The following is a 27,833-nucleotide window of genomic DNA, read 5'->3' on the forward strand; positions in this document are numbered from 1 at the left end:
AGACTGAGAATCTCATGCTTTGAGGAGTGAGAACCTCATGCTCTGAAGAGCGAGAGCCTCATGCTCTGAAGAGCGAGAACTTCATGCTCTGAAGAGCGAGAGCCTCATGCTCTGAAGAGCGAGAACTTCATGCTCTGAAGAGCGAGAGCCTCATGCTCTGAGGTTCGAGAACCTCATACTCTGAAGAGCGAGAACCTCATGCTCTGAGGAGCACCATAACGCCCAGCATTCTTCATGCTTATGTTACCAAATGAATCCTCAATGAAAATACCTATAACATATCACCATAAATCATAATGGCACCGTTAACTGATTGGAAGAGATTCCTGTGGTCACTGACTCTGATCCCACGACACGGATCCTCATGAGTGGAATGTTTTTGCTTTTCCTGAAGCTTAACTGTACTGGAATTCTGATTTGTAAACACTTTACGACAAGTCAAACGTTCACATTCACAAGCTTGAATACATCTCAAGCTTCATGCTTTAAATGACTGAAATTTGCTTCTTATCTTTGGATAACCTGTGTTATTCTCTGTTTGAAGATTAATAAGAAAGTGTAATCAGCTCTGATTTTCATATTTTTCTGTCTTTTGCTTATGTGACGTTACCTTTCTCATCTACAAGGAGACAGTTGATTATAAAACTAATTTCTAGTAGCATTACAATAACCATGGTCTCGTTACCGGCACTGAGGAGCCTTTAAGGGAAGCTTTTACACTGAAAAAAGTGATGGACCAACTTGAAGTGCTTCAGTTTGTAATTGGGGTCTAATGAATCATATGGATCCGTGTGGCCCACCCCTCACGGTTTGGCACTCATGTGAACCATGGTGAATTGGCAGGTTTACATAATAGTTTGAAATACATATTAATTTGTTTTTAAAGTAACAACTGTGTTAATCTTAATGCAGATTTGCAGTTTAAGCAGTTGTGTGTTTACATGAATGGAGCATGTTGAAAGCAGGCAGCCGCTTGTGTTCCACACCACTGAGCCTGGTGCTCTCATGGTTCACGTCTCTGGTATTAATTTACTGATCTTTGAGTTTCTGTCTCTTCTGTTATCTGCTGCGTCTTATATTTTTAGTATTTACTGTATCTATTATTGCTCTCTCTTTTACCTCTATGTTGGTTATTTCTCGTGCTTTTACTTTGACACCTACTCCATGTGTATTTTCAGTGGCTTTACTTCCTGTCACTTCGGCTTGTGGTTTCACGTGCAGTCTGACGTCGTCATTGTTTTATGCGCTATATAATCGTCCACAGCCCATCACTCCAGTGTCAGATTGCATTGATTCATTTATCTCATTGTGTTTGTCCTTCAGTTACAAACCCATGATGCCTCCATGTCTGCTGCCCGAATGCCCTGTAACCTGTATCCCTGGTTAACCTGTTTGAGGCAACAAGTGTGTCATGGACTGACTTCCTGGTATATCATGACCACATGCCTTATTTAAGAGTAAACCCCTTGTTTGCAGCTTGTTTGCAGTTTGTTTGCACATGGATACATTTGTTCTATGGCCCGCTACTCTGCATAGCACTGTCTGCATGTTTCTCTGTTTTGGGGTCTTCGATTGCATCAGATCATTACAGGTGCATGCTCATTGCCCATCTGGGTCCAAGCACTGAAGAAATTACTCCAAAGTGTCAGGAGATGAGGACAAAATGTGCACACTGATGTCACTGAGATGATTCAATGAGTGTACACCTTGTCCCATTTTAGCTGGGGCCTGAGAATCCACTGAGCTCTGATAAAAGTATTTTATTGACATTTACCGAGTGGTGTCCCTGCTCAAGAGGACAGCTTTTATCCTGAAAGTGCCAGAGAAATAAAGTCATTATTGTCATTATTTGCCCTCTCACCAGCCCATTCTCATCTTCTTGAAAAAAAGAAGTTAGAGATGTAAACTCAGGTCTGTTTTGATTTCTTTGTTTTTATGATTTTATGACTATTTTTATTTGCTCATAGTCTTCATATTGCAATATAACTGAATCTGGTGTAAAACCTGTGCCAAATCAACATGCAGATCCACCCCTGCTGTGCCAACCCCAAGTGAAAACAACGGAGAAGCTGAAGGAACTTACTTCTTTAAACGTTGTGCACCTTGTTTTAATTCAGGACCACAAAAGTTATTTATTTTCATTGTTCTTGAAGTATTTTTTTAAAAACTGAAAGTGAAGCATATTTGTCCCCCCCCACCCAGATCCAAAAAAGAGATCCAAACCATGGGTTTTGTGGTCCTGGTACCACTCAAATAACGTATGATGAGATAAATTAACATTATATATAATATTTACATTAATGTCACTTAGTTTTTCTCAATTGCTAAAACACTAAACCCTGTTATCTGAACCAAATGCTCAGTTTCCTGAACCCACTGAGGGAATCAGTCACTGTTTTGCCAAAACCATAAGCACTGTTCACCTGTTTAGACACAACTTGCCAACACATTTTCATTGTGATGCACCTGTGTTGCATAATGGGGAGCACAGGTGGTAAAAGTCAAACACAGTTGAAGCACTGGTGTCATCAGTTGAACACAACTCATCACACTTGTGGCCAATGATGTGAGAGAACATAGATAAGCCAGTTCAGAGAGCAATGGTTTATGAGGCACCACAATGGATAGAAATCTGAGAGGAGGAGTTGGTGTGAGAGGAGGTCGAGGTGGTCAGAGAAGACAAAGAACAGTAATATCTGATGACATCAGAGCTACTGTGATTGTCCATGTTCTTGTCCACGGTGTGAGCATGAAGGAGGCCGGACAAAGGGTCCAACCAACCAAACATCAGTAGATTCACTGTGTCCAACCAGAATCCAAAGATTTAGAGAAAAGAGCAGATAATTACCTTTTCTGACATTATAGGATGTAAATGTTGACAGGAATTACTGCATGACTATACTATATACTGTGCCACAGTATACTGTAAGTAAATACATGTTTCAGTACATCACTGCGCCAATGTACTGCAGTATTTTAATGGAGAGTTAGTCTATTTGTAGGCCTAGTATTCCGTGTATATTTTGTACTTTATTTTTTGTGTAGTCTTACTGTATACAAGTGCTAAATGCACATGATTTCTGTTTGTTTTTGTGCTGTACAAGTGCTATGTTTAAATGCACAGGATTTGTTTTATGTACTTTTTTTTACTATGCACAAGTGCTAAATGCACAGGTTTTTTTTTGTTTTGAAACATGCATTTAGCCTACAGTGACCAAGAATAATTTATTTCTACAGCTTCACGTCCTGAACATTGCAGTTTCTATCTTCTATGTCATGTTTAGAGACTGCTCAGTAGGTTTTTTTTTTTTCATTTTGATTGACACGATTTGACAACATATTAATTTTTGATCACAGATTGAACTGTTTTGAGGTGAAAGTTTGGTTTTGCAAGAAGGAGTCGGGTTTTATGAATGTAGCTTGAAACTGGGTTTTGTGTTCACAGATTAGAGAAAAGGAGAGCAGCTTTAGATAAATGTGTCTTAGCATTTGAGAAAAACTGTAATTGGGACCAACTTAATTCATTTGAGTGTTACTGAGTGAAGAAATTTGTAAAATTTTCACCCCACCCCACCCCAATGGAATCCACAGATAATACAAAAGCAGGACTGTCCTCAGAGGACCTTGAATGTATTAAAAAAAAAAATTTAAACCCTGTGACCTCCAGGCGTACCCAGCATCGTGGGCGGGCCTTAGGGTGCCTTGTCCGCCCTCTGAGGCAGTTGATACCGCCAAGGATAGACAAGGCTGTTAGTCACCTGCCAACCACAAAAAAAAAAAAGAAAAAAGAAAAATATTGCAGGCTACCATGATTACAATTTGTACAAATTTCCAATATAGATGATTCATAATAATATTAATAAACATGCTGTGCTTGATCAAATTTTTACTAAAATAACTGTGAATGATTTGATTGGTTCATGAAATGATTTGGGTAAAACACAAATGTAAAAGATAACTGATTTGTGTAGAGTGTAGACTACTTCTGTATTACGGAAGCACATTGCACTTACTGCATGAGAAAAAAAATTAGACACCTTATCTCATAATTACAAGAAAGGATCTCATGTTTATGAGATCAAGAAAGGTGCCACATTGATCACTGCATCGCTCAGAATCACCTACTGCACATCCACAAAGAAAACGTCTTTATGCAATTCCATTGCTTCCAATCAATCCCTCAGTAAAGACAAGTGTGAGAATTCCCAAGCCATAATAAAAAAATCTACAGATTTTTGGACATAGCTGTGAAAGAGAGCGAGAAGAGAAAAAAAAATGCTGAACTAAAAGATGGATATACGGCTTTTCTTTAATCAAGGGCCACGGAGGGTCCTAGAAGAGAGTGAGAGAGAGAATTTCACCAGATGACTCGTGTTGGGTATGAGTTGGGTGTGTACTTGCATTTGGTGCAAAAAGGAGGTGCATGAAGTTTTTTAAATCCTATTCAGTAGCCTGACATTAGAGGTGAATTTATTCTGCTGTGGTGCTACAGCCCAGCACTTTGCTCCCATGACTCAGACATGACAAGATTGCTCTTTCCTTCTACATTCTAATTGCATATTCAGCAGTTCAAATTTTTAAATATCCCGGGGGAGAAACCCCTGATTAAATAGGACTTTACATGTCTGGCTCCCTCAGAGCAATCCAAGACCCCTCTGCAAATCTGTGTCTGAGACCTGTGACCTACAGAATCATGTCTTTTTAAACACGGTCTAATTTGAACAGTTGGACTTATTGTTGAACGGCCACAATAACAAACAGTGAACATAATATTGAAGCCGGCAGCACATTTTGTCTCTTTCTTCCTGTGAAGACCGCTGAAGACGTTATTGCACTGAGCTACCGAGAGGCAAACAACCAGACGTCTGTGAGTTTTCAGTACCCTGGAGAGCTCCTCACACAGACACATTCTGCTTTCTCTCATCAATACCTGATCAATATTTCAGTCTATGGACTTGTTTAGACTGTGTTCACTGGGTGAACTCCGGCTCATGTTTGATAAGCTTGCCATGAGAGATTTGACTTTCTGTGCGTAATAGATCCTCAGATTGATGGCAGGCAGCTGATTTAGTCCCTCATTGAAATCACAGCTCCTCATCGCCAGTTCCAGCTGTTTTTGCCGTTTGTAGAAGAAAGAGAATTTATTGAAAATGAGAGTAATCGGAAGCACAACTACTAAGATCCCAGCCAGGATGCATGCTGATGCAGTCAGCCTGCCCGGTATGGATATCGGCACCACGTCTCCGTACCCAACAGTAGTCATGCTGACGGTGGCCCACCACCAGCATGCTGGGATGGTGGAGAGATCTTCACTTTCCTCTTGCTCCACAGTGTATGCTATCACAGAGAAAAATGACACGCCAACAGCCAGGTAGAGGAGCAGCAGGCCCACTTCTCTGTAGCTGTTTCTTAGGGTGGCCCCCAGGGCCCGCAGCCCTGTGGAGTGACGGGCAAGCTTCAAGACGCGGAAAATCCTCATCAGCCTCAGAACCTGTGCAACGCGTCCCAGGTTGGCCAGCGCTGGGCTACTCTCCACCACCAGATTTACCAGGAGTGTCAAATAAAAGGGGAGTATGGACACCAGGTCTATCACATTCAACGGGTGGAAGAAAAAGTGCACTAGATCCGGTGCCACTGCTAATCTGGCAACTAGCTCCAAAGTGAACCAACCGATGCCAAAGTGTTCCACGGTCTCAAAACGAGGGTCCTCCATGGGTTGACCCTCACTGTCCAACAGGCTGAACTCACTCATGCTGTTCATGCACATGGCAGAGATGGAGCCAATCACCACGAGCACAGAGAGGAGGCTGATGACGCGGCTGGTGATGGAGTATCCAGGGTTATCCAGCATCAACCAGATCTGCCTCCGTGCACTTCCACACGGCTGCTTGTCAAACTTTGTGCCTTCTGTGTAAAACTCCAACAACTCGTCAAAAGATGAAGTGGTGCTTCCTTCATCGCTTTGGTCGTCCCACTCCTCCTGACCCTGGTCCATTTTCTTGCAGTGGTAGGCGCTGCTGCAGCAGGAGTCGATGAAGAACTCATTGATGCCCCAGTACTCGATCTCCTGGCTGAAGGAGAAGACGCACAGCTCAGCCATGACATGCAGTCGCCCCGTCTTGTAGAAATTCAGCACGTAGGGGAAAAGCAAAGGGTTTCTGTCAAAGTAAAACTCTTTCTCTGTGTCGTCATAGTCGTCACACAGCTCCAGGATGGACTCTTTGGACTGACAGTGGAGGAGACGCGCCAGTCTTGTCTCTGGAAACCGGGAGAGAGTGTTGGAGTGGAGCCTGTTTTTGAAGCCCCCAACGTTGATCCGGATGGCGGCGCTGTCGTCCATGTGCGCTCCGCCGCCCGGTTCCGTCAAGATGTGACCCGTCATATCTACAGACAGACAGACAGAGAAAAACAAGCGATTTATTAAATCAGATCGTGTCGATCACCTTTTTCCTGCTCGTTGAAGCCACGTGTTTTCACCCAAATGACAAGAACTGCGAGCAGTAAAACGTCAAAGAAAGACACACTCCGCCGAAGCATTTACTTTAAAGAACGGAGAGAAGAAACCTCCTCAGAGAAGATCTGGACTTGAACTCCATAATGCAGTTTGTGGGCAAGTTGTGTGACGGAAAGAGTCCGTCAGGTGCACGGAGTCCGAACGCGCCTCCGTCAGGGAGGAGAAACCAGCGGGAGGAAAAAGGGAGTCGGTGTGATGCCTCTTCCAGACGCGCAGGAGAAAGCGCATTCAGTCCTCACAGAAACCCTGAAGGATCGTCGCAGCTGACTGTGGCTCGGTCCTTCATTGCGCCGCTTTTACGTATCAGTCCAGTGGATTGTGCGGCACACGCCCTGCTGACGGCTTCTTCTTTCTGCGAGGGAATTCCTCTCTTTCTCCTTCTATCTGTTGCTGAGCAGCAACACGTAGCTCTCCTCCTCCTCCTCCTCCTGCTGCTCCGCCCTCAGCATCATCTGCCTCCACAGCGATTGTGATGACAGGGCGGATCTAGAATTTTTTCAGAATTGCTTCTTATTCTTAAAAAAAAAAATTAAAAAAAATCAAACATTAAATTTTTGTGTAAATATCAAGAAAGTTTACTAATTGATTATTATTAGATTTTGTCATGGGGGGGGGGGGGGGGGGGGGGCTGTGATGTCATCTCTTCAAGCAGGGGGCGCTGCAGGGCTCCAACACACGATTCCTATAGCCTGACAACCTGCTCTGAATTGGGCCAGATACTGGCCTCTCTCTGCTAGCGTGTGATTGGTTGGCAGCCAGGATGCTGACATCAGAATCACTTTCATGTTGCACGAGCCCTGCTCTCCTATTGGTCATCCAGGAATGGGAAGTCTCACTCCAAGATGGAGGCCAGTATCCGGCCCAATTCATAGCTGATCCTGTTGTTGGGCTACGATTCCTATAGCTGTGGTTGGTGTGCCGAAGGCACGCCCCAACTACCAGAGGTCCAGAGGCATGTTCAGAGGCATTCATTCATTTTTTATACCCACTTACTCCAATTAAGGGTCAAAGGGGAGGGTGGAGCCTATCCCAGCATCTATAGGGCATGAAGCAGAGTAACTTCAGTTAAACAAGCTGAGCTGAACCCCGGGGTGGGGGTGGGGGGGTCTCCTACACTCTTCAATGCATGAACTGTGTGTTGGGTCAGGGTGTGGAGACCAGAGACTGCTTTTGTTGGCAAGGAAAGGTTTAGTGATCTTGACTTTGTGGATGATGCTGTGATCTTTGTGGAATAAATGTTTACTCTGACTGCAGCAATCGATTTGTGACTGGCTTGGATCAAGACTAAGATTCAGACTTTTAATGACTTCCTGGGCTCGACCATCAGAAGTGTATCTGTATGTGGTGAACGTGTTGAACTTGCAGAGACGTTCTCTTATCTCGGCAGTGACATACACGTCTCTCTGTCCTCAGCCATTGAGACTGAGAGGCACCTGAGAAGAGCTTCTGGAGTCATGAGGTTGCTGGTCCAAGTCTTTAGGCTCTTGGTGCTGCCTGCCTTGCTGTATGGTTGTGAACTTGGATGCTAACCAACTTGGACTCCAGCTTGGGAACCAAGGTCCCAAGCAAAAACAAGTGTTAAAATCTTACTCAGATGTTTCAGATTCAATTTGAACTTGGGGTGTTGTTTTAACACTGAGCTCAGCCAGCCTCAAAATCTCAATATTATGCAACTGAATTTGAAGAAACTACCTTCATTTTATTGTGTATGCTTCATCTGGCAACTGTTTTCTGTTTCTAATGGTTGTGTTCAACATACTTCCTCGTGTGTGTAGTTCGGATTAATTCAACTGCAGTAACTAAAGTCGTTGTTACACGATTTGCATAATAATGACACTGCCAGTTTTTGTCCTCTGAAATGTTCTGGCCATTTCGACACCCTCATTTAGGGCGAATGTAGTTCTCAGGTTTTATTGGCCAAATGCACTTGACATTTACAGGTTGCTGTTGTGCACATTTGATTTCAGACTTTCACAATCCAAAAGACCCGTGTTTTTGGTCAAACCTGATCAACAGCTTGCCGTTGTTCTGTAGTTAATAAAATCCACCATTAGAACTCTGGAGAAAACCTCCTGCGCTGTCCATAGTGCTGAACTTTGATTTCCAATGGAGAAAGAGGAATCTCATTAAACTGAAGCTTTTATGGAGACCAAAAGCTTTTTGGTGTGAAGGATGATAAACAAGATTTTATTAAATGAGGTAAGATGGAGCCAAAGAGACAGACAGCTCAATGATCTGAACACATGAAAACAGATACAGATTTACTACCAGTATAATGGATGGTCAACAAAAACATTCCTCATCTGTTGTGTTGTGTTTGATCCAAAGTCAGTGTCTCCAACCACATTATCTGGCATCCCACAGTGCACCACAGTGACATGATGCATGTCAGTTTCACAGACCTTTCCTGAGCAGTAGGGATGTGCGTCTCAGTTCAGCTGAGGACACAGGGAGATTCATTTTCATTTTTCATTTTGTTTCATTTGTATGGCACCAGCTCACAACAAAGCTGCGTCAGGGTGCTTCACACAAGTAAGGTCTAACCTTACCAACCCCCAGAGCAAGCACACAGGCGACAGTGTTAAGGAAAAACTCCCTCTACTGAGGAAGAAACATCAAGCAGTCCAGACTCAAAGGGCTGACCCACTGCCTAGACCATACTGTACTAATAAAAAACATTTTTAACCCCTTAATGCATGAATTTATATAGCTGTATATAAAAAGATATTTTGTGTGTGTTTTTGTCTTTAAGTAGATGGTAAATAATGTTGAGATTATTAATTTCACTTTTGCACAAAAACTAGATAGTAATATTGTGTATTCTGGTAATGACTTTATGTTATAATGTTATAATAATAATGATGGTATGTTGCAAATTTGCGACAACGGGCATACAGGTCAATTTGGTAAGTTGCATATTTGAGTCAGAGATTGTAGCATATATGCGACGATGGGCATTAAGGGGTTAACAATACAGAGGACCTTGTCAAGTTTTTGAAAATTATTAAGTCCACACATACGTCCAGGACAGCACCAGTTGGTTGGGGATGGGAGGGGGAGATTGGGTCTTCAGATTCAGTCTTTGAGTATAGTCTGTTTTGCAACTGACTTAGTTGACCTTCTTTTGCACTCATGGGTGTAGCCACACAGGTCGTCCACGCCGTCAGTGGGCCTTTCACATGAAATCTGCATCATGCAGCACCCGCCTCAGGTCTTCCACCTCACAGTCCATCTGGGCCCTTCAGTTTGGATCCATCCGTGGTTCGTACCTCGGAGACAAACAGCAGAATCAGTCATCCAGAAAAAACTACACCTAAGGGCCCTGTCCCACTGGGGAGAGGATTAATTGCGCATGAATTGAGTACACAAATTACAGGCGTTTGTTGTCGTCCGCAACAAAAATGGCCAAAAATGACAAATGTCCCAGTATGAATTACGGATATATTAATAATATATAGCGAATATATGATGAACAATCATGGTTGTATAACGCATGTAGTGAGGAAACAGATCAGATGCATTGCGATCATCACAGCAGTATTATGGGTGTATTATGATGCATCGCGCACATGTTGCTAAAAACGCTTTATTTGTGGCCAGTCTGTATGCACTCGCTACAACTTCTTTTAGTTCGTGATGTGGACATGATGGGCACGCAAAATATCCATTTTACACACTGTCCCAGTCCGCTGCCAAGCCGCAAATCCCTGTCAGTTGTGGATGTCAGCAAATGACAGCGAATATACAGCGCATATTTGAGTATGTTTGTGTATGTATTGAGTATGTATGGAGTATGTAAGGAGGATGTCATCCGCAGCCAAAATTTTGTGCAGCTCAGAAATCCTGGAAACGGAAAAACGTGCCTCTGCAGATAATTGCAGACGTGTGCGGGTGTCGCCCAACTCACACAAGATGTTTCACGTATATTGTGGATGTTAAGCGAATATGGCCAATTTTGTGCGCAATCCATATGCGAATCCTCCTAATGCCAGTGAGACAGGCCCTAAGGTATAATTCTCAGCAGAAAATCAACAGGAAAACAGACAAAATTACTAAGTTTATCACTGGGCATTAGCCCTAAGCTTCACTCACAGACCACAAAATTTAGATGAGTTGAGGCAGAGACCTGTTCTGTTGCTAGTAAAATGACTTTACAAAGATGTGAAGGCATAGTGCCAAACTATGCCAGTATGCTGGCCATACCAGAGGGAGAATAGATGTATCTTAAGTCTAGACTTCAAAGTCTTTACAGAATCTGACTGTTTTATTGACACAGGGAGATCATTCCACAAAACAGGTGCATGATAAGAGAAAGCACTGTCACCCACAGACTTTTTATTCACCATTATTCCTATTTCACTATTATTCACTATTGCATTCAGCTAACCCCCATGCTCTCTGGGGGTTAGCTGATCATCAGTTGAATTCTACGATCAGTCGTTAAAATTGAACACCCTAAATCTTCATCTGCTATGAACACCTCTGAGGTGGTCATTTCCTTTACTAGTTGTGTCATGTCGTGCTACAAAACTGCAGTTATATGGGGCCATTAGTGTAGGGGTCGCCACAGCAGATCAATCCTTTCCATCTCACCCTGTCCTCTGTATCTTCCTCAGAATCTCAACATCTTCAGCTCTGCCACCTCCAGCTCTGCCTCCTGTCTTTTTGTTAGTGCCACTGTCTCTAAACCATATGTTTTGAAACACAAGGTTCGGTCAGATCGGCACACAGAAATGATCACACAGACTGCATTTTGCTAGAATAAAAAGGCGTATATTTATTCCCCACAAAAGCAGTTACATCAAACACAAGTGGTTGCAGCGCATTTTTCTCTTACCGTGACGCCTTTAAGGTGGAGAGCCAACACCTTCAGCAGAGTGCGCCTGTCAACCGGCTGGGCGTTCGTACGTTAACCCGCAGCAGACTCTGTTGAAGCATGGTTCTACTCCCTCTTTTCTAGTGTGTCCGCGAAGGGAGGGTGAGTGGCCAACTCAACCTCCCTGGCGCACATAATTTCTTTAATCAACAGGCATCTGAAAGTTATTTCAAAGATATAATAAAAGCAGTTCTTCACTCCCAGTTCAGAATGATCCCAGCATGCTTCACTCCCAGTCGTTAGTGGCTACGAAAACAAAGTCGTGCTATCAGTGTAATAATAACAAGTACATCCAGCTCTTCGCTCCCAGTTCAGACTGACCCCAGAGTGCTAAAACAAAATTAAACAACAAATACATTCTCAGGGTTACTTTAAGACAGGTGCAAAACAGCACAATAACATTTTTATTATACATTCCACTCTAGGTGTTTTGCACCAGTCAATTTATGTAACCACCAACAGATTCAGGTAAGGCTGGGCTCCAGCCTATTCCAGCGATTATGTCCTGCCATAGCATTTCCCACATTTTCTTCCAGTGATTCACAAACAAAATTTTGAGTAATATAGTCGTGATTATACCTGTCCCAAACAATATACTCATACAAAACCCGATGTTGTGGGGTCTAATATCACTTGTGAACCATTGTTTTAATTCTCGGTGGGCCACAAGAGTTTGACCATCATCCTAATCTTCCTTGCAAGGGTCAAAGCTCCAAGAACGCCTTTCTTTATTTTTCCCCTTCTTTTTGTCTTTCTTTCCTTTCCGGACTGCAGCTATTTGCAGCTGATCATCATCAGAGTCCTCCTCCTCCTCCTCCTGTAGGGGAGGGGCACTAGGTTTCACTCCTTTCTTTTCTCCCTGCACAATTTCTTTCAACAATGAGGCCAATTCAAACATATCAGGGCGCATCCCTGACACACAAGTCACTTTCAATCCTTTTTGTTTACATTTTTCAGCCAAGAAGGAAGTTGGTACACCGTCTATTTCTTCGGCTTGAATTTCCAATTGCTTCACTTGTTGTTCTAATCTTGTCACCTTTTGTGATTTAGCACATTCTGATGAGCGGACTGTATCTAAAGTTAAAACCCGCTCTTTCCAGGCTTCTGCACAAATCCACATCATTTCATGAATACCTCCCAACGGAGCTTTCTCTTTAACCTCCACCCGTTTTAACATTTCACATAAAACTGGCGGAGTCGCGGTGGGAATCGCTCCAGTCCACGGCCCAGGGCGTCCCCCACGTCGCCGTAGAAGCTGGCCTATTTCTTTAGAAGTGATCCCATCCCACCCAGGGACCACTTCTTCCTGTTGAGATGCCACCTCCGCATCTCTCTTTCCCAATCTAAAGCAAGACATTTCTGTGTGTAGTCTGAGCATAACCGTATCCTGCCGACAACGCCAAAAATGTTTTGAAACACAAGGTTCGGTCAGATCGGCACACAGAAATGATCACACAGACTGCATTTTGCTAGAATAAAAAGGCATATATTTATTCCCCACAAAAGCAGTTACATCAAACACAAGTGGTTGCAGCGCATTTTTCTCTTACCGTGACGCCTTTAAGGTGGAGAGCCAACACCTTCAGCAGAGTGCGCCTGTCAACCGGCTGGGCGTTCGTACGTTAACCCGCAGCAGACTCTGTTGAAGCATGGTTCTACTCCCTCTTTTCTAGTGTGTCCGCGAAGGGAGGGTGAGTGGCCAACTCAACCTCCCTGGCGCACATAATTTCTTTAATCAACAGGCATCTGAAAGTTATTTCAAAGATATAATAAAAGCAGTTCTTCACTCCCAGTTCAGAATGATCCCAGCATGCTTCACTCCCAGTCGTTAGTGGCTACGAAAACAAAGTCGTGCTATCAGTGTAATAATAACAAGTACATCCAGCTCTTCGCTCCCAGTTCAGACTGACCCCAGAGTGCTAAAACAAAATTAAACAACAAATACATTCTCAGGGTTACTTTAAGACAGGTGCAAAACAGCACAATAACATTTTTATTATACACCATACAACATAGCTGGTCTCACTACTGTTTTGTAAACTTTCCCCTTCACTCTTGCTGATATTCTTTGGTCACAAATCACTCCTGCCACCTTTCTCCACCCACTCCACCCTGCCTGCACTCTCTTCTTCACCTCTCTACCACAATCTCCATTACTTTGAACAGTTGACCCCAAATATTTAAACTCATCTACTTTCACCACTTCTATTCCTTGTAACTGCACTATTCCACTGGGCTCCCTCTCATTCACACACATGTACTCAGTCTTGCTTCTACTGACTTTCATTCCCCTTCTCTCCAAAGCATATCTCCACTTCTCCAGACTAGACTCAACTTGCTCTCTACTCTCACTACAGATCACAATGTCATCTGCAAACATCATAGTCCATGGGGACTCCTGTCTGATCTCATCTGTCAACCTGTCCATCACCACTGCAAACAAGAAAGGACTCAGAGCTGATCCTTGGTGTAATCCCACCTCCACCTTGAATGAGTCTGTCATTCCGACTGCGCATCTCACCGCTGTCACACTATTCTTGTACATGTCCTGCACTACCCTAACATACTTCTCTGCCACTCCAGACTTCCTCATACAATGCCACAACTCTTCTCTTGGCACCCTATCATAAGCTTTTTCTAAGTCCACAAACACACAATGTAACTCTTTCTGTCCTTCTCTGTACTTTTCCAACAGTATTCTCAGAGCAAACATTGCATCTGTAGTGCTCTTTCTCGGCATGAAACCATATTGCTGCTCACAGATCTTCACCTGTTTTCTAAGCCTAGCTTCTACTACTCTTTCCCATAACTTCATGCTGTGGCTGATCAGCTTTATGCCTCTGTAGTTACTGCAGCTCTGCACATCACCCTTGTTCTTGAAAATAGGAACCAGCACACTTCGTCTCCACTCCTCAGGCGTAAATATATCCGTAAATGTGTATAGAAATCTGTGCGTGTATATTTTGATCTGTGCATGCGTAAACAGATCCGTAAATGTGTATAGAAATCTATGAGTGTAAACAGATCCATAATTGCATATAGAAATCTGTGCGTATTTTGATCTGTGCATGCGTAAACAGATCTGTAAATGGGTATAGAAATCTGTGCGTGCGTATTCTGATCTGTGCGTGCGTAAACAGATCCGTAAATGCGTATAGAAATCTGTGCGTGCGTATTTTGATCTGGGCATGCATAAACAGATCTGTAAATGCGTATAGAAATCTGTGCGTGCGTATTTTGATCTGTGCGTGCGTAAACAGATCCGCAAATGCGTATAGAAATCTGTGCGTGCGTAAACGGATCCGCAAATGCGTATAGAAATCTGTGCGTGCGTATAGAAATCTGTGCGTGCGTAAACAGATCCGCAAATGCGTACAGAAATCTGTGCATGTGTATTTTGATCTGTGCGTGCGTAAACAGATCCGTAAATGCGTATAGTAATCTGTGCATGCGTATTTTGACCTGTGCGTGCATAAACAGATCTGTAAATGCGTATAGAAATCTGTGCGTGCGTATTTTGATCTGTGCATGCGTAAACAGATCCGCAAATGCGTATAGAAATCTGTGCGTGCGTATTTTGATATGTGCATATGTAAACAGATCCGCAAATGCGTATAGAAAGTTGTGCGTGTGTGTTTTGATCTGTGCATGCGTAAACAGATCCGCAAATGCGTATAGAAATCTGTGCGTGCGTAAACGGATCCGCAAATGCGTATAGAAATCTGCGTGCGTATAGAAATCTGTGCGTGCGTAAACAGATCCGCAAATGCGTATAGAAATCTGTGCATGTGTATTTTGATCTGTGCGTGCGTAAACAGATCCGTAAATGCGTATAGAAATCTGTGCGTGCGTATTTTGATCTGTGCATGCGTAAACAGATCCGCAAATGCGTATAGAAATCTGTGCGTGCATAAACAGATCCGCAAATGCGTATAGAAATCTGTGCGTGCGTATTTTGATATGTGCATGTGTAAACAGATCCGCAAATGTGTATAGAAATCTGTGCGTGTGTATTTTGATCTGTGCATGCGTAAACAGATCCGCAAATGCATATAGAAATCTGTGCGTGTGTATTTTGATCTGTGCATGTGTAAACAGATCCGTAAATGCATATAGAAATCTGTGCATGCGTATTTTGATCTGTGCGTGCATAAACAGATCCGAAAATGCGTATAGAAATCTATGCGTGCGTATTTTGATCTGTGCATGTGTAAACAGATCCACAAATGAATACAGAAATCTATGCGTGTGTGTTTTGATCTATACATGTGTAAACAGATCCGTAAATGCATATAGAAATCTGTGCATGCGTATTTTGATCTGTGCGTGCATAAACAGATCCGCAAATGCATATAGAAATCTGTGCATGCGTATTTTGATCTGTCCACGCGTAAACAGATCCGCAAATGCGTATAGAAATCTGTGCGTGTGTAAACACATCCGTAATTGCATATAGAAATCTGTTCATGTGTAAACAGATCCACAAATGCGTATAGAAATCTATGCGTGTGTATTTTGATCTATGCATGTGTAAACAGATCCGTAAATGCATATAGAAATCTGTGCGTGCGTATTTTGATCTGTGCGTGCATAAACAGATCCGCAAATGCGTATAGAAATCTGTGCGTGCGTAAACAGATCCGCAAATGCGTATAGAAATCTGTGCGTGCGTAAACAGATCCGCAAATGCGTATAGAAATCTGTGCGTGTGTAAACACATCCGTAATTGCATATAGAAATCTGTGCATGTGTAAACAGATCCGTAATTGCATATAGAAATCTGTGCTTGTGTAAACAGTTCCATGAATGCGTATAGAGATCTGTGCGTGTGTAAACAGATCCGTAATTGCATATAGAAATCTGTGCGTGTGTAAACACATCCGTAATTGCATATAGAAATCTGTGCGTGTGTAAACAGATCCGTAATTGCATATAGAAATCTGTGCGTGTGTAAACAGTTCCATGAATGCGTATAGAGAACTGTGCGTGTGTAAACAGATCCGTAATTGCATATAGAAATCTGTGCGTGTAAACAGATCCGTAATTGCATATAGAAATCTGTGCGTGTGTAAACAGATCCATGAATGCATATAGAGATCTGTATTTGGTTTTCCTAATCCAGTTCATACATTCCTATTGCTCCACTTTGACCTTTGTTGACCTTTGTTTTTTTTTTCTTTCACCCAACAGGTATAGTATTGTGATTTTTGGTGGAATAGATGGGTATTACAGGAAGGTGGGTTTGTGAATGAAAATGTAGCTAAAACATGCTTGTGGAAAAAGTGAACACAATCAAAGGTAGACTTTATTAAAACATTGGATGAAGGGTCAACAATACAATTTACAATCAAAGGCAAACTGGCAGGGTTTTGCATTCACCTACAATACACTAACAACCATCTCCCTTTCTATAATAAACCACCCTGTTTACTTTTGCATCCACCAAAGTTGCCATGTATTTTATGATGGAGTAATCTGAGCATCACCATATTTTATCCACCTATAACAGCCTAACAATGGCATCTACTGGTGTTATTTTTGTTGTGACCTGTTTTGTTCAACATTCGCATAAGGGCCTTAAAACAGACTAAACAATGATTCAACAGCTCTTGTCATCTCCCTCAGCCTAATTGAAAAGTGTTAACTACATTCAGCAGCTTCAGTAGCCGCCACCCCCCCCCCCCCCCCCCGCAAAAAAAAAAAAAAAAAAAACTGGCAATGAACAGCCGTACTGGCTTGGTTTCTCAGGTGAATTCCAACAGGGAGTAGTTGGCCTGTAGTCTGGCATATTTTGTGTTAAATCTTGTGCTATTCAAACTTTTATCTAATATTAATATGTATGTTATCTTTTTATGCCACATCCATGTTTGAGAGAAATTAACCCTTCCCAAATTATTTCTGCCAATTTTACAGGATTGACAGACTTTGGAGAGATGTTTACATGACAGTGACAAATGTCTTCTACAGTGTTCTTCACACCTTAGAAGATGAAGGACATCTTGATCTGTCCAGTGAACTACACTTGTTCTGTTGCCACTATGTCTTCATTCCATGGCTCCAGGCCTCCCTTGATGTATTCCGTGATGGGTGGAACAACCATTCATTGAAATCCGAGCAGAACATGTCACCCAACCAACTGTGGGAAACAGGACAACTGCCTATTGTCTGATGTCCCAAATGTATGTAAAAATCGGTGGTCCCAACTTCAGGTCAACACTGGAGGGGGTATCATAAAAATTTTGGTCAAATGTGTTGAACCAAAAAGTAGCCACCAGTTCTCCAAAAGTTCCCATCCTTTCAGAATAGTAGTTCATGAATTATCTATTTATTACTTATCTTGAATGTATTTTATTAATTCCAAATTGTGGTTGCAGTGATGTATGAAATAACTGATTCCATCATTTGACAAAGGCATTTTACAAGTTGATTAAGAGTGGCAGAGGTGAACTTGTGTATTTTATATATAAAAAAAATTAGACACTTGATATTTTCTCGTAATTACGAGATCAGCGGTTGAATTTTTTTTTTTGTACAGTAATGCAACATGCTTCTGTACTAATCCTTACTCAAATAAAAGTAAGCTTAAGCTTTTGAGTGAAAAATCATCAACTTTGCTGGGAACAACTAAACATTTTAATCTTCTCAACAAGACAGATATATTGGTGAATATGTTAACGTAATTTAACTATTTTCAATTTACCCCTGTACTAATGTTTGCCCCCTTGCAAAGAGAAGTAGGGGTCTGATAATTTGAACTCTATCATTTTCTAACAAGCTAGGCCCTATTGAAACCAAACAACAAGATCAATTTTAGCATGAAAATCCTATGGGAATACACACCATACCACACTAATTAGGTGGTGGCAATCTTTTATTATCTTTAAACAAGACCAAATCCTGTGTGCCAGTAATGAGTAACAGCAGCAACCAAGTCAGACTCAAAGTCTTTGTAGGTTGTGTAATGGTCAGGCAACTTGATAGTTTAAAAGCATGTCAGGGCCCTTGGGAGCCACTTGTCCTCTTCACAATCAGCTCCTTGGGTGGAACCCAAAGGAGCTGATTGTACTCTAGCCAACCACTGGTAGAGGCTTGTATCACTTCCTGTTCCGGAGCACAGCGGTGTTTTGCTGTATCTGTTAGCTGTTTAATCTGTGTAGTTAGATTGATCTAGATAACGGTTTCACAGTGTAATCTTCACGTGCCTTAACTAAAGCACCCCCTCTGCTGAATTACCTCTAAATTATTCACACATTATTCACTTTCTGTGTTTTTAGGAATCCGCTAGCTTAGCGCAGCTACTAGCTCTTAGCCGGTTTAGCATGGCGGCTTCTCCTGTCTCTCCCGCACTTTTCTGCTCTGGGTGTGAAATGCTTTGTTATTCCTCAGCCTCCTTTAGCAGTAATGGTACTTGTAATAAGTGTAGCTTATTCGTAGCTTTGGAGGCCAGGCTGGGCGAATTGGAGGTTCGGCTCCGCACCTTGGAAAATCCTACAGCTAGCCAGGCCCCTGTAGTTGGTGCGGACCAAGGTAGCTTAGCCGCCGTTAGCTTTCCCCCAGCAGATCCCGAGCAGCTGGGAAAGCAGGCCGGCTGGGTGACTGTGAGGAGGAAGCGTAGTCCTAAACAGAAGCCCCTTGTACACCACCAACCCGTTCACATCTCTAACCGTTTTTCCCCACTCGGCGACAAACCCACCGAGGATCAAACTCTGGTTATTGGTGACTCTGTTTTGAGAAATGTGAAGTTAGAGACACCAGCAACCATAGTCAATTGTCTTCCGGGGACCAGAGCAGGCGACATTGAAGGAAATTTGAAACTGCTGGCTAAGGCTAAGCGTAAATTTGGTAAGATTGTAATTCACATCGGCAGTAATGACACCCGGTTACGCCAATCGGAGGTCACTAAAATTAACATTGAATCGGTGTGTAACTTTGCAAAAACAATGTCGGACTGTGTAGTTTTCTCAGGGTCCCTCCCCAATCGGACCGGGAGTGACATGTTTAGCCACATGTTCTCCTTGAATTGCTGGCTGTCTGAGTGGTGTCCAAAAAATGAGGTGGGCTTCATAGATAATTGGCAAAGCTTCTGGGGAAAACCTGGTCTTGTTAGGAGAGACGGCATCCATCCCACTTTGGATGGAGCAGCTCTCATTTCTAGAAATCTGGCCAATTTTATTAAACCCTCCAAACCGTGACTATCCAGGGTTGGAAATTAAATCAGAAGTGCCTGACTCCGTGGTATAACTCACAAACTCGCAGCTTAAAGCAGATAACCCATAAGTTGGAGAGGAAATGGCGTCTCACTAATTTAGAAGATCTTCACTTAGCCTGGAAAAAGAGTCTATTGCTCTATAAAAAAGCCCTCCCCTCAGCCCCAACCAGTCCCAGCAGAAGACTGCCCCTCCCTGAGCCTGGTTCTGCTGGAGGTTTCTTCCTGTTAAAAGGGAGTTTTTACTTCCCACTGTCGCCAAGTGCTTGCTCACAGGGGGTCGTTTTGACCGTTGGGGTTTTTCTGTAATTATTGTATGGCCTTGCCTTACAATATAAAGCGCCTTGGGGCAACTGTTTGTTGTGATTTGGCGCTATATAAATAAAAATGATTTGATTTGAACCTCCCAACCCACCCAGAATTGCAGCAGATTTGTTGGGAAAGTGTAGTGACACGGACCCACAACAGGGGGCGCAAATGAACGGTCAATAGATGAGCCAAAAAGTAACAATTTAATGTTGTGAATGTGCACAACGAACATACAGACAATCACAGAATATCATAACAGTCAATACACAGAGGTGACGTGTGGGCAGGCTCGAGGATAGAAGACGTCTGTCCTGAGAAGAGCCGGAACCACACGATTTCCGCCGCCCCAGAACCTGGTGAATACTGGAGCCGCCAAGTCCCGAATTCCCAGGTGATCACCGTCCCCGACTGTCGGATCTGGTACTGCTGGCGAAGAACAAAGACAGTCAAGTGTGGGTGTGTGTACACCCAGTAACAACAACGGTGGGAATGCCACCTCCACCTCTCATTCAATATGTTGCAGCGGTCTCAGCTGAAAAGGAGCGCCGTCTTGCACAGCCTCCTCACAAACGACCGGTTCTCCTGCAAATTCTCACAATAACAGAGTTACAAATCTCACAAAAAGGCTGAGAGTATTACCTCCTATGAAGTATGATATCTCGGCAACGAGGTGGAGATGACGTCTGGTCTTTATGGAGTGAGATGATGTTGAGTAGATGGGTGACAGCTGTCAAGAAGTAATGAGCGACAGCTGTCACCACCGGCTGTGTCCATGGCGGCAGCGCCCTCTCGTGCCTGAAGCCCGCACTTCAGGCAGGGCGCCCTCTGGTGGTGGGCCAGCAGTACCTCCTCTTCTGGCGGCCCACACAACAAGATTCTTCACTTGTTCTGAGGAAACTGTTGAAAAGACAGTGCAGACCTGTGAAATGCCTCCTAAACTAGAGCACCGTGCTCAACACCATTTTCCAACTCCACAAATTTTTACCTTGGAAAAAAGTTAAGGTCAAAGTCCTGTTATAAGTGGCTTTTCATAAGCTAAAATATAACTCAAAAGGGCTTTTCAATGTTAAAAAGAATCAGATATTCGCTGAATACACAATATGGATCAGATGCCGATCAGCCACTTTGCACCTCATTGTCACAAATAAGAGTAACAGAGGCGCATTTGAGATAATAATAATAATGCAAAATGTACATCAATTCAAATGTCCACAAAATCCACAATCCGTATCAGACTGTCGATAAAGGATACCGTCCTACATAAAGCTCTCAAGTATGAAAGAAATGTGATTTTTTTGAGTTATGACTTTTTTAAAATTTCTTCGATGTTAAAGAGGGATTAATTCTGGACTTTGCCCTTGAAAACTGAACCACTTCTTGTCTATCAGGATATGAATCTACAGTAAAAATTTCATTATGATGTATGAAAAATTGTGGGCTCTACTGAATATACAGTAGTGTTCAGAATAATAGTAGTGCTATGTGACTAAAAAAGATTAATCCAGGTTTTGAGTATATTTCTTATTGTTACATGGGAAACAAGGTACCAGTAGATTCAGTAGATTCTCACAAATCCAACAAGACCAAGCATTTATGATATGCACACTCTTAAGGCTATGAAATTGGACTATTAGTAAAAAAAGTAGAAAAGGGGGTGTTCACAATAATAGTAGCATCTGCTGTTGATGCTACAAACTCAAAACTGTTATGTTCAAACTGCTTTTTTAGCAATTCTGTGAATCACTAAACTAGTATTTAGTTGTATAACCACAGTTTTTCATGATTTCTTCTCATCTGCGAGGCATAATTTTGTTGGTTTGGAACCAAGATTTTGCTTGTTTACTAGTGTGCTTGGGGTCATTGTCTTGTTGAAACACCCATTTCAAGGGCATGTCCTCTTCAGCATAAGGCAACATGACCTCTTCAAGTATTGTGACATATCCAAACTGATCCATGATACCTGGTATGCGATATATTGGCCCAACACCATAGTAGGAGAAACATGCCCATTTCATGATGCTTGCACCACCATGCTTCACTGTCTTCACTGTGAACTGTGGCTTGAATTCAGAGTTTGGGGGTCGTCTCACAAACTGTCTGCAGCCCTTGGACCCAAAAAGAACAATTTTACTCTCATCAGTCCACAAAATATTCCTTCATTTCTCTTTAGGCCAGTTGATGTGTTCTTTGGCAAATTGTAACCTCTTCTGCACATGTTTTTTATTTAACAGAGGGACTTTGCGGGGGATTCTTGCAAATAAATTAGCTTCACACATGTGTCTTCTAACTGTCACAGCACTTACAGGTAACTCCAGACTGTCTTTGATCATCCTGGAACTGATCAGTGGGTGAGCCTTTGCCATTCTGGTTATTCTTCTGTCCATTTTGATGGTTGTTTTCCATTTTCTTTCATGCGTCTCTGTTTTTTTTTTTTGTCCATTTTAAAGCATTGGAGATCATTGTAGATGAACAGCCTATAATTTTTTGCACCTGCATATACGTTTTCCCCTCTCCAATCAACTTTTTAATCAAGCTACGCTGTTCTTCTGAACAATGTCTTGAACGTTCCATTTTCCTCAGGCTTTCAAAGAGAAAAGCATGTTCAACTGGTGCTGGCTTCATTCTTAAATAGGGACACCTGATTCACACCTGTTTGTTCCACAAAATTGCCGAACTCACTGACTGTATGCCACACTACTATTATTGTGAACACCCCCTTTTCTACTTTTTTTTACTAATAGCCCAATTTCATAGCCTTAAGAGTGTGCATATCATGAATGCTTGATCTTGTTGGATTTGTGAGAATCTACTGAATCTACTGGTACCTTGTTTCCCATGTAACAATAAGAAATATACTCAAAACCTGGATTAATCTTTTTAGTCACATAGCACTACTATTCAATCAATCAATTTTTTTTATATAGCGCCAAATCACAACAAACAGTTGCCCCAAGGCGCCTTATATTGTAAGGCAAGGCCGACCCCCTGTGAGCAAGCACTTGGCGACAGTGGGAAGGAAAAACTCCCTTTTAACAGGAAGAAACCTCCAGCAGAACCAGGCTCAGGGAGGGGCAGTCTTCTGCTGGGACTGGTTGGGGCTGAGGGAGAGAACCAGGAAAAAGACATGCTGTGGAGGGGAGCAGAGATCAATCACTAATGATTAAATGCAGAGTGGTGCATACAGAGCAAAAAGAGAAAGAAACAGTGCATCATGGGAACCCCCCAGCAGTCTACGTCTATAGCAGCATAACTAAGGGATGGTTCAGGGTCACCTGATCCAGCCCTAACTATAAGCTTGAGCAAAAAGGAAAGTTTTAAGCCTAATCTTAAAAGTAGAGAGGGTGTCTGTCTCCCTGATCTGAATTGGGAGCTGGTTCCACAGGAGAGGAGCCTGAAAGCTGAAGGCTCTGCCTCCCATTCTACTCTTACAAACCCTAGGAACTACAAGTAAGCCTGCAGTCTGAGAGCGAAGCGCTCTATTGGGGTGATATGGTACTACGAGGTCCCTAAGATAAGATGGGACCTGATTATTCAAAACCTTATAAGTAAGAAGAAGAATTTTAAATTCTATTCTAGAATTAACAGGAAGCCAATGAAGAGAGGCCAATATGGGTGAGATATGCTCTCTCCTTCTAGTCCCCGTTAGTACTCTAGCTGCAGCATTTTGAATTAACTGAAGGCTTTTTAGGGAACTTTTAGGACAACCTGATAGTAATGAATTACAATAGTCCAGCCTAGAGGAAATAAATGCATGAATTAGTTTTTCAGCATCACTCTGAGACAAGACCTTTCTAATTTTAGAGATATTGCGTAAATGCAAAAAAGCAGTCCTACATATTTGTTTAATATGCGCTTTGAATGATATATCCTGATCAAAAATGACTCCAAGATTTCTCACAGTATTACTAGAGGTCAGGGTAATGCCATCCAGAGTAAGGATCTGGTTAGACACCATGTTTCTAAGATTTGTGGGGCCAAGTACAATAACTTCAGTTTTATCTGAGTTTAAAAGCAGGAAATTAGAGGTCATCCATGTCTTTATGTCTGTAAGACAATCCTGCAGTTTAGCTAATTGGTGTGTGTCCTCTGGCTTCATGGATAGATAAAGCTGGGTATCATCTGCGTAACAATGAAAATTTAAGCAATACCGTCTAATAATACTGCCTAAGGGAAGCATGTATAAAGTGAATAAAATTGGTCCTAGCACAGAACCTTGTGGAACTCCATAATTAACTTTAGTCTGTGAAGAAGATTCCCCATTTACATGAACAAATTGTAATCTATTAGACAAATATGATTCAAACCACCGCAGCGCAGTGCCTTTAATTAGCTAAGATAGCTGGGTCAAGTGATGGCTTTTTAAGTAATGGTTTAATTACTGCCACCTTAAAAGCCTGTGGTACATAGCCAACTAACAAAGATAGATTGATCATATTTAAGATCGAAGCATTAAATAATGGTAGGGCTTCCTTGAGCAGCCTGGTAGGAATGGGGTCTAATAAACATGTTGATGGTTTGGATGAAGTAACTAATGAAAATAACTCAGACAGAACAATCGGAGAGAAAGAGTCTAACCAAATACCGGCATCACTGAAAGCAGCCAAAGATAACGATACGTCTTTGGGATGGTTATGAGTAATTTTTTCTCTAATAGTTAAAATTGTGTTAGCAAAGAAAGTCATGAAGTCATTACTAGTTAAAGTTAATGGAATACTCAGCTCAATAGAGCTCTGACTCTTTGTCAGCCTGGCTACAGTGCTGAAAAGAAACCTGGGGTTGTTCTTATTTTCTTCAATTAGTGATGAGTAGAAAGATGTCCTAGCTTTACGGAGGGCTTTTTATAGAGCAACAGACTCTTTTTCCAGGCTAAGTGAAGATCTTCTAAATTAGTGAGACGCCATTTCCTCTCCAACTTACGGGTTATCTGCTTTAAGCTACGAGTTTGTGAGTTATACCACAGAGTCAGGCACTTCTGATTTAAAGCTCTCTTTTTCAGAGGAGCTACAGCATCCAAAGTTGTCTTCAATGAGGATGTAAAACTATTGACGAGATACTCTATCTCACTTACAGAGTTTAGGTAGCTACTCTGCACTGTGTTGTTATATGGCATTAGAGAACATAAAGAAGGAATCATATCCTTAAACCTAGTTACAGCACTTTCTGAAAGACTTCTAGTGTAATGAAACTTATTCCCCACTGCTGGGTAGTCCATCAGAGTAAATGTAAATGTTATTAAGAAATGATCAGACAGAAGGGAGTTTTCAGGGAATACTGTTAAGTCTTCTATTTCCATACCATAAGTCAGAACAAGATCTAAGATATGATTAAAGTGGTGGGTGGACTCATTTACATTTTGAGCAAAGCCAATAGAGTCTAATAATAGATTAAATGCAGTGTTGAGGCTGTCATTCTCAGCATCTATGTGGATGTTAAAATCGCCCACTATAATTATCTTATCTGAGCTAAGCACTAAGTCAGACAAAAGGTCTGAAAATTCACAGAGAAACTCACAGTAACGACCAGGTGGACGATAGATAATAACAAATAAAACTGGTTTTTTGGGACTTCCAATTTGGATGGACAAGACTAAGAGTCAAGCTTTCAAATGAATTAAAGCTCTGTCTGGGTTTTTGATTAATTAATAAGCTGGAATGGAAGATTGCTGCTAATCCTCCGCCTCGGCCCGTGCTACGAGCGTTCTGACAGTTAGTGTGACTCGGGGGTGTTGACTCATTTAAACTAACATATTCATCCTGCTGTAACCAGGTTTCTGTTAGGCAGAATAAATCAATATGTTGATCAATTATTATATCATTTACCAACAGGGACTTAGAAGAGAGAGACCTAATGTTTAATAGACCACATTTAACTGTTTTAGTCTGTGGTGCAGTTGAAGGTGCTATATTATTTTTTCTTTTTGAATTTTTATGCTTAAATAGATTTTTGCTGGTTATTGGTGGTCTGGGAGCAGGCACCGTCTCTACGGGGATGGGGTAATGAGGGGATGGCAGGGGGAGAGAAGCTGCAGAGAGGTGTGTAAGACTACAACTCTGCTTCCTGGTCCCAACCCTGGATAGTCACGGTTTGGAGGATTTAAGAAAATTGGCCAGATTTCTAGAAATGAGAGCTGCTCCATCCAAAGTGGGATGGATGCCATCTCTCCTAACAAGACCAGGTTTTCCCCAGAAGCTTTGCCAATTATCTATGAAGCCCACCTCATTTTTTATGAACTATTATTCTGAACATTACTGTATTTAACAGAAGAAGTAAAGGACATTTATGAGAATTAATGTTAAAAACAGACCTTGTTCAGTAAAATTCCTGAAGTAACTTGTGACCTGTGTGATGACCTCTACAGAGGCATCATCTTCATCATCACAGTCAAAATCTGATTTCAGCTTGGGCCATATGATGTGTGCAAGAATCATCTGTAAAGACAGGGACTGGTCTCAAAAGAAATTCATACATAGAAGTAAAAAATGAGGGAGGCATTTTTAAAGGGAATATAATACAGTTGGGAATAAATGATTAATATACAAACTTATTTCATGCACCTGGGGTGTGATCTCTGCATCTTTCTCACAAGGGAAAAGCAGTTTCACTACATTTGCTCTATAGCAGAGAAGAGGCCAAATGCCAGTCTCCTTCAGTCCCTTCCATAACTGCTTCACTTGTTTTGCTGATCGATCCAGAACCTGTGTAATAGAGCATTCAAAGTCTGGATAAACAAAAACAGTTATTTTAATAACCAAATTCGTTACAACTAATCAAATCATTAACGGGGCAGAAGGACTGAAATTTTACTGCATGTATGAGTAGCTTGTCATGGAGCCACTTCATGTTGTTTAGATTTGGAAGCGAAAGGTCCCATGCCATGCAAAGGTTGACAACACTGTCACGCTGTTCACCGTGGAGTTCATGCTTTTCTTTCATCTTCAGATAGAAAGAAATGAAGAGAGAACAAAAAAATAGGTTGGAAGAAAAAATGTAATTAATGGCACTCCGACAATTTGTGCGTATGCACCGAACAGCAGTTTGGCGTATTTGGCCTTCTTGGAGTCCCTGAATGAAGTCCTGTATAGGGCTCTGGTGGGGGACTCCATTGTTCTGCTGGGGGACTTCAACGCATACATGGGCAATGACAGACACGTGATCGGGAGGAACGGCCTCCCTGATCTAAACCCGAATGGTCATTTGTTATTGGACTTCTGTGCTATTCAAGGACTGTCCATAACAAAGACCATGTTCGAACATAAGGAAGATAGATCATCTTATCTAATGCTGCATGTTCTGACACTCGGGTGAAGAGAGAGGCAGAGCTGTTAACTGATCACCATCTGGTGGTGAGTTAGATCAGAGGATGGGGAGGACTTTGGACAGACCTGGTAAGCCCAAACGGGTAGTGCGGGTGAACTGGGAACATCTGGAGGAACCCACTGTCTGACAGATCTTCAACTCACACCTCCGGCGGAGCTTTTTTAGCATCCCTGCGGAGGTTGGGGCATTGAACCAGAATGGGCAATGTTTAAAGCTTCCACTGCTGAAGTGGGGAGTTGTGGCCTGAAATTCTTAGGTGCCTCAAGGGGCGGCAACCCTTGAACACTGTGGTAGACACTGGTGGTCAGGGAAGCCATCCGACTGAAGAAGTAGTCCTTCCGGGATGTTATCTTGGAGGACTCTGAGGCAGTAGCAAGGTACCCGACAGCCCCGAAGGGCAGCAGCCTTTGCTGTGTGGGTGGAGGGGGGGGAGCAAAGCAGCAGATGTGGGAGGAGTTCGGAGCAACCATGGAGAAGGACTTTCGGTCGACACAAAGGTGCTTCTTGCGGACCGTGAGGCACATCAGGAGGGGAAAACGCGGAACCATCCAAGCTGTCTACAGTAAGGATGGGACTCTGTTGACCTCAACTGAGGATGTAATCCAGCACTG

The 27,833-nt window shown here is 42.4% G+C and overlaps 1 protein-coding gene and 2 long non-coding RNA genes across 3 annotated transcripts; all 3 read right to left on the reverse strand.

The window, feature by feature from the left end:
- Nucleotides 1-193: 193 nt before the first annotated feature.
- Nucleotides 194-19,898, reverse strand: LOC117513622. The gene is made up of 3 exons (XR_004561652.1): nt 19,887-19,898; nt 19,046-19,047; nt 194-1,348 (listed from the first exon to the last, which is right to left on the reverse strand). It is a non-coding gene; the product is annotated as an uncharacterized LOC117513622 (long non-coding RNA).
- On the reverse strand, nt 4,705-6,480 carry LOC117513621 (potassium voltage-gated channel subfamily S member 2-like). The gene has a single exon (XM_034173843.1). The coding sequence runs from the start codon at nt 6,380-6,382 to the stop codon at nt 4,943-4,945; it is 1,440 nt and encodes a 479-aa protein (XP_034029734.1). The 5' UTR covers nt 6,383-6,480; the 3' UTR covers nt 4,705-4,942.
- Nucleotides 19,899-26,255: 6,357 nt separating the features above from the next.
- On the reverse strand, nt 26,256-26,805 carry LOC117513224. The gene is made up of 3 exons (XR_004561491.1): nt 26,710-26,805; nt 26,460-26,600; nt 26,256-26,333 (listed from the first exon to the last, which is right to left on the reverse strand). It is a non-coding gene; the product is annotated as an uncharacterized LOC117513224 (long non-coding RNA).
- Nucleotides 26,806-27,833: the final 1,028 nt, after the last annotated feature.

Source organism: Thalassophryne amazonica, chromosome 7, assembly GCF_902500255.1.
Source record: "Thalassophryne amazonica chromosome 7, fThaAma1.1, whole genome shotgun sequence".
Lineage (NCBI taxonomy): Eukaryota > Metazoa > Chordata > Actinopteri > Batrachoidiformes > Batrachoididae > Thalassophryne > Thalassophryne amazonica.

Excerpts from the sequence above, each read along its gene's own strand:
- LOC117513621 (XM_034173843.1), bottom strand. The coding sequence starts at position 6,382 with ATGACGGGTCACATCTTGACGGAACCGGGCGGCGGAGCGCACATGGAC.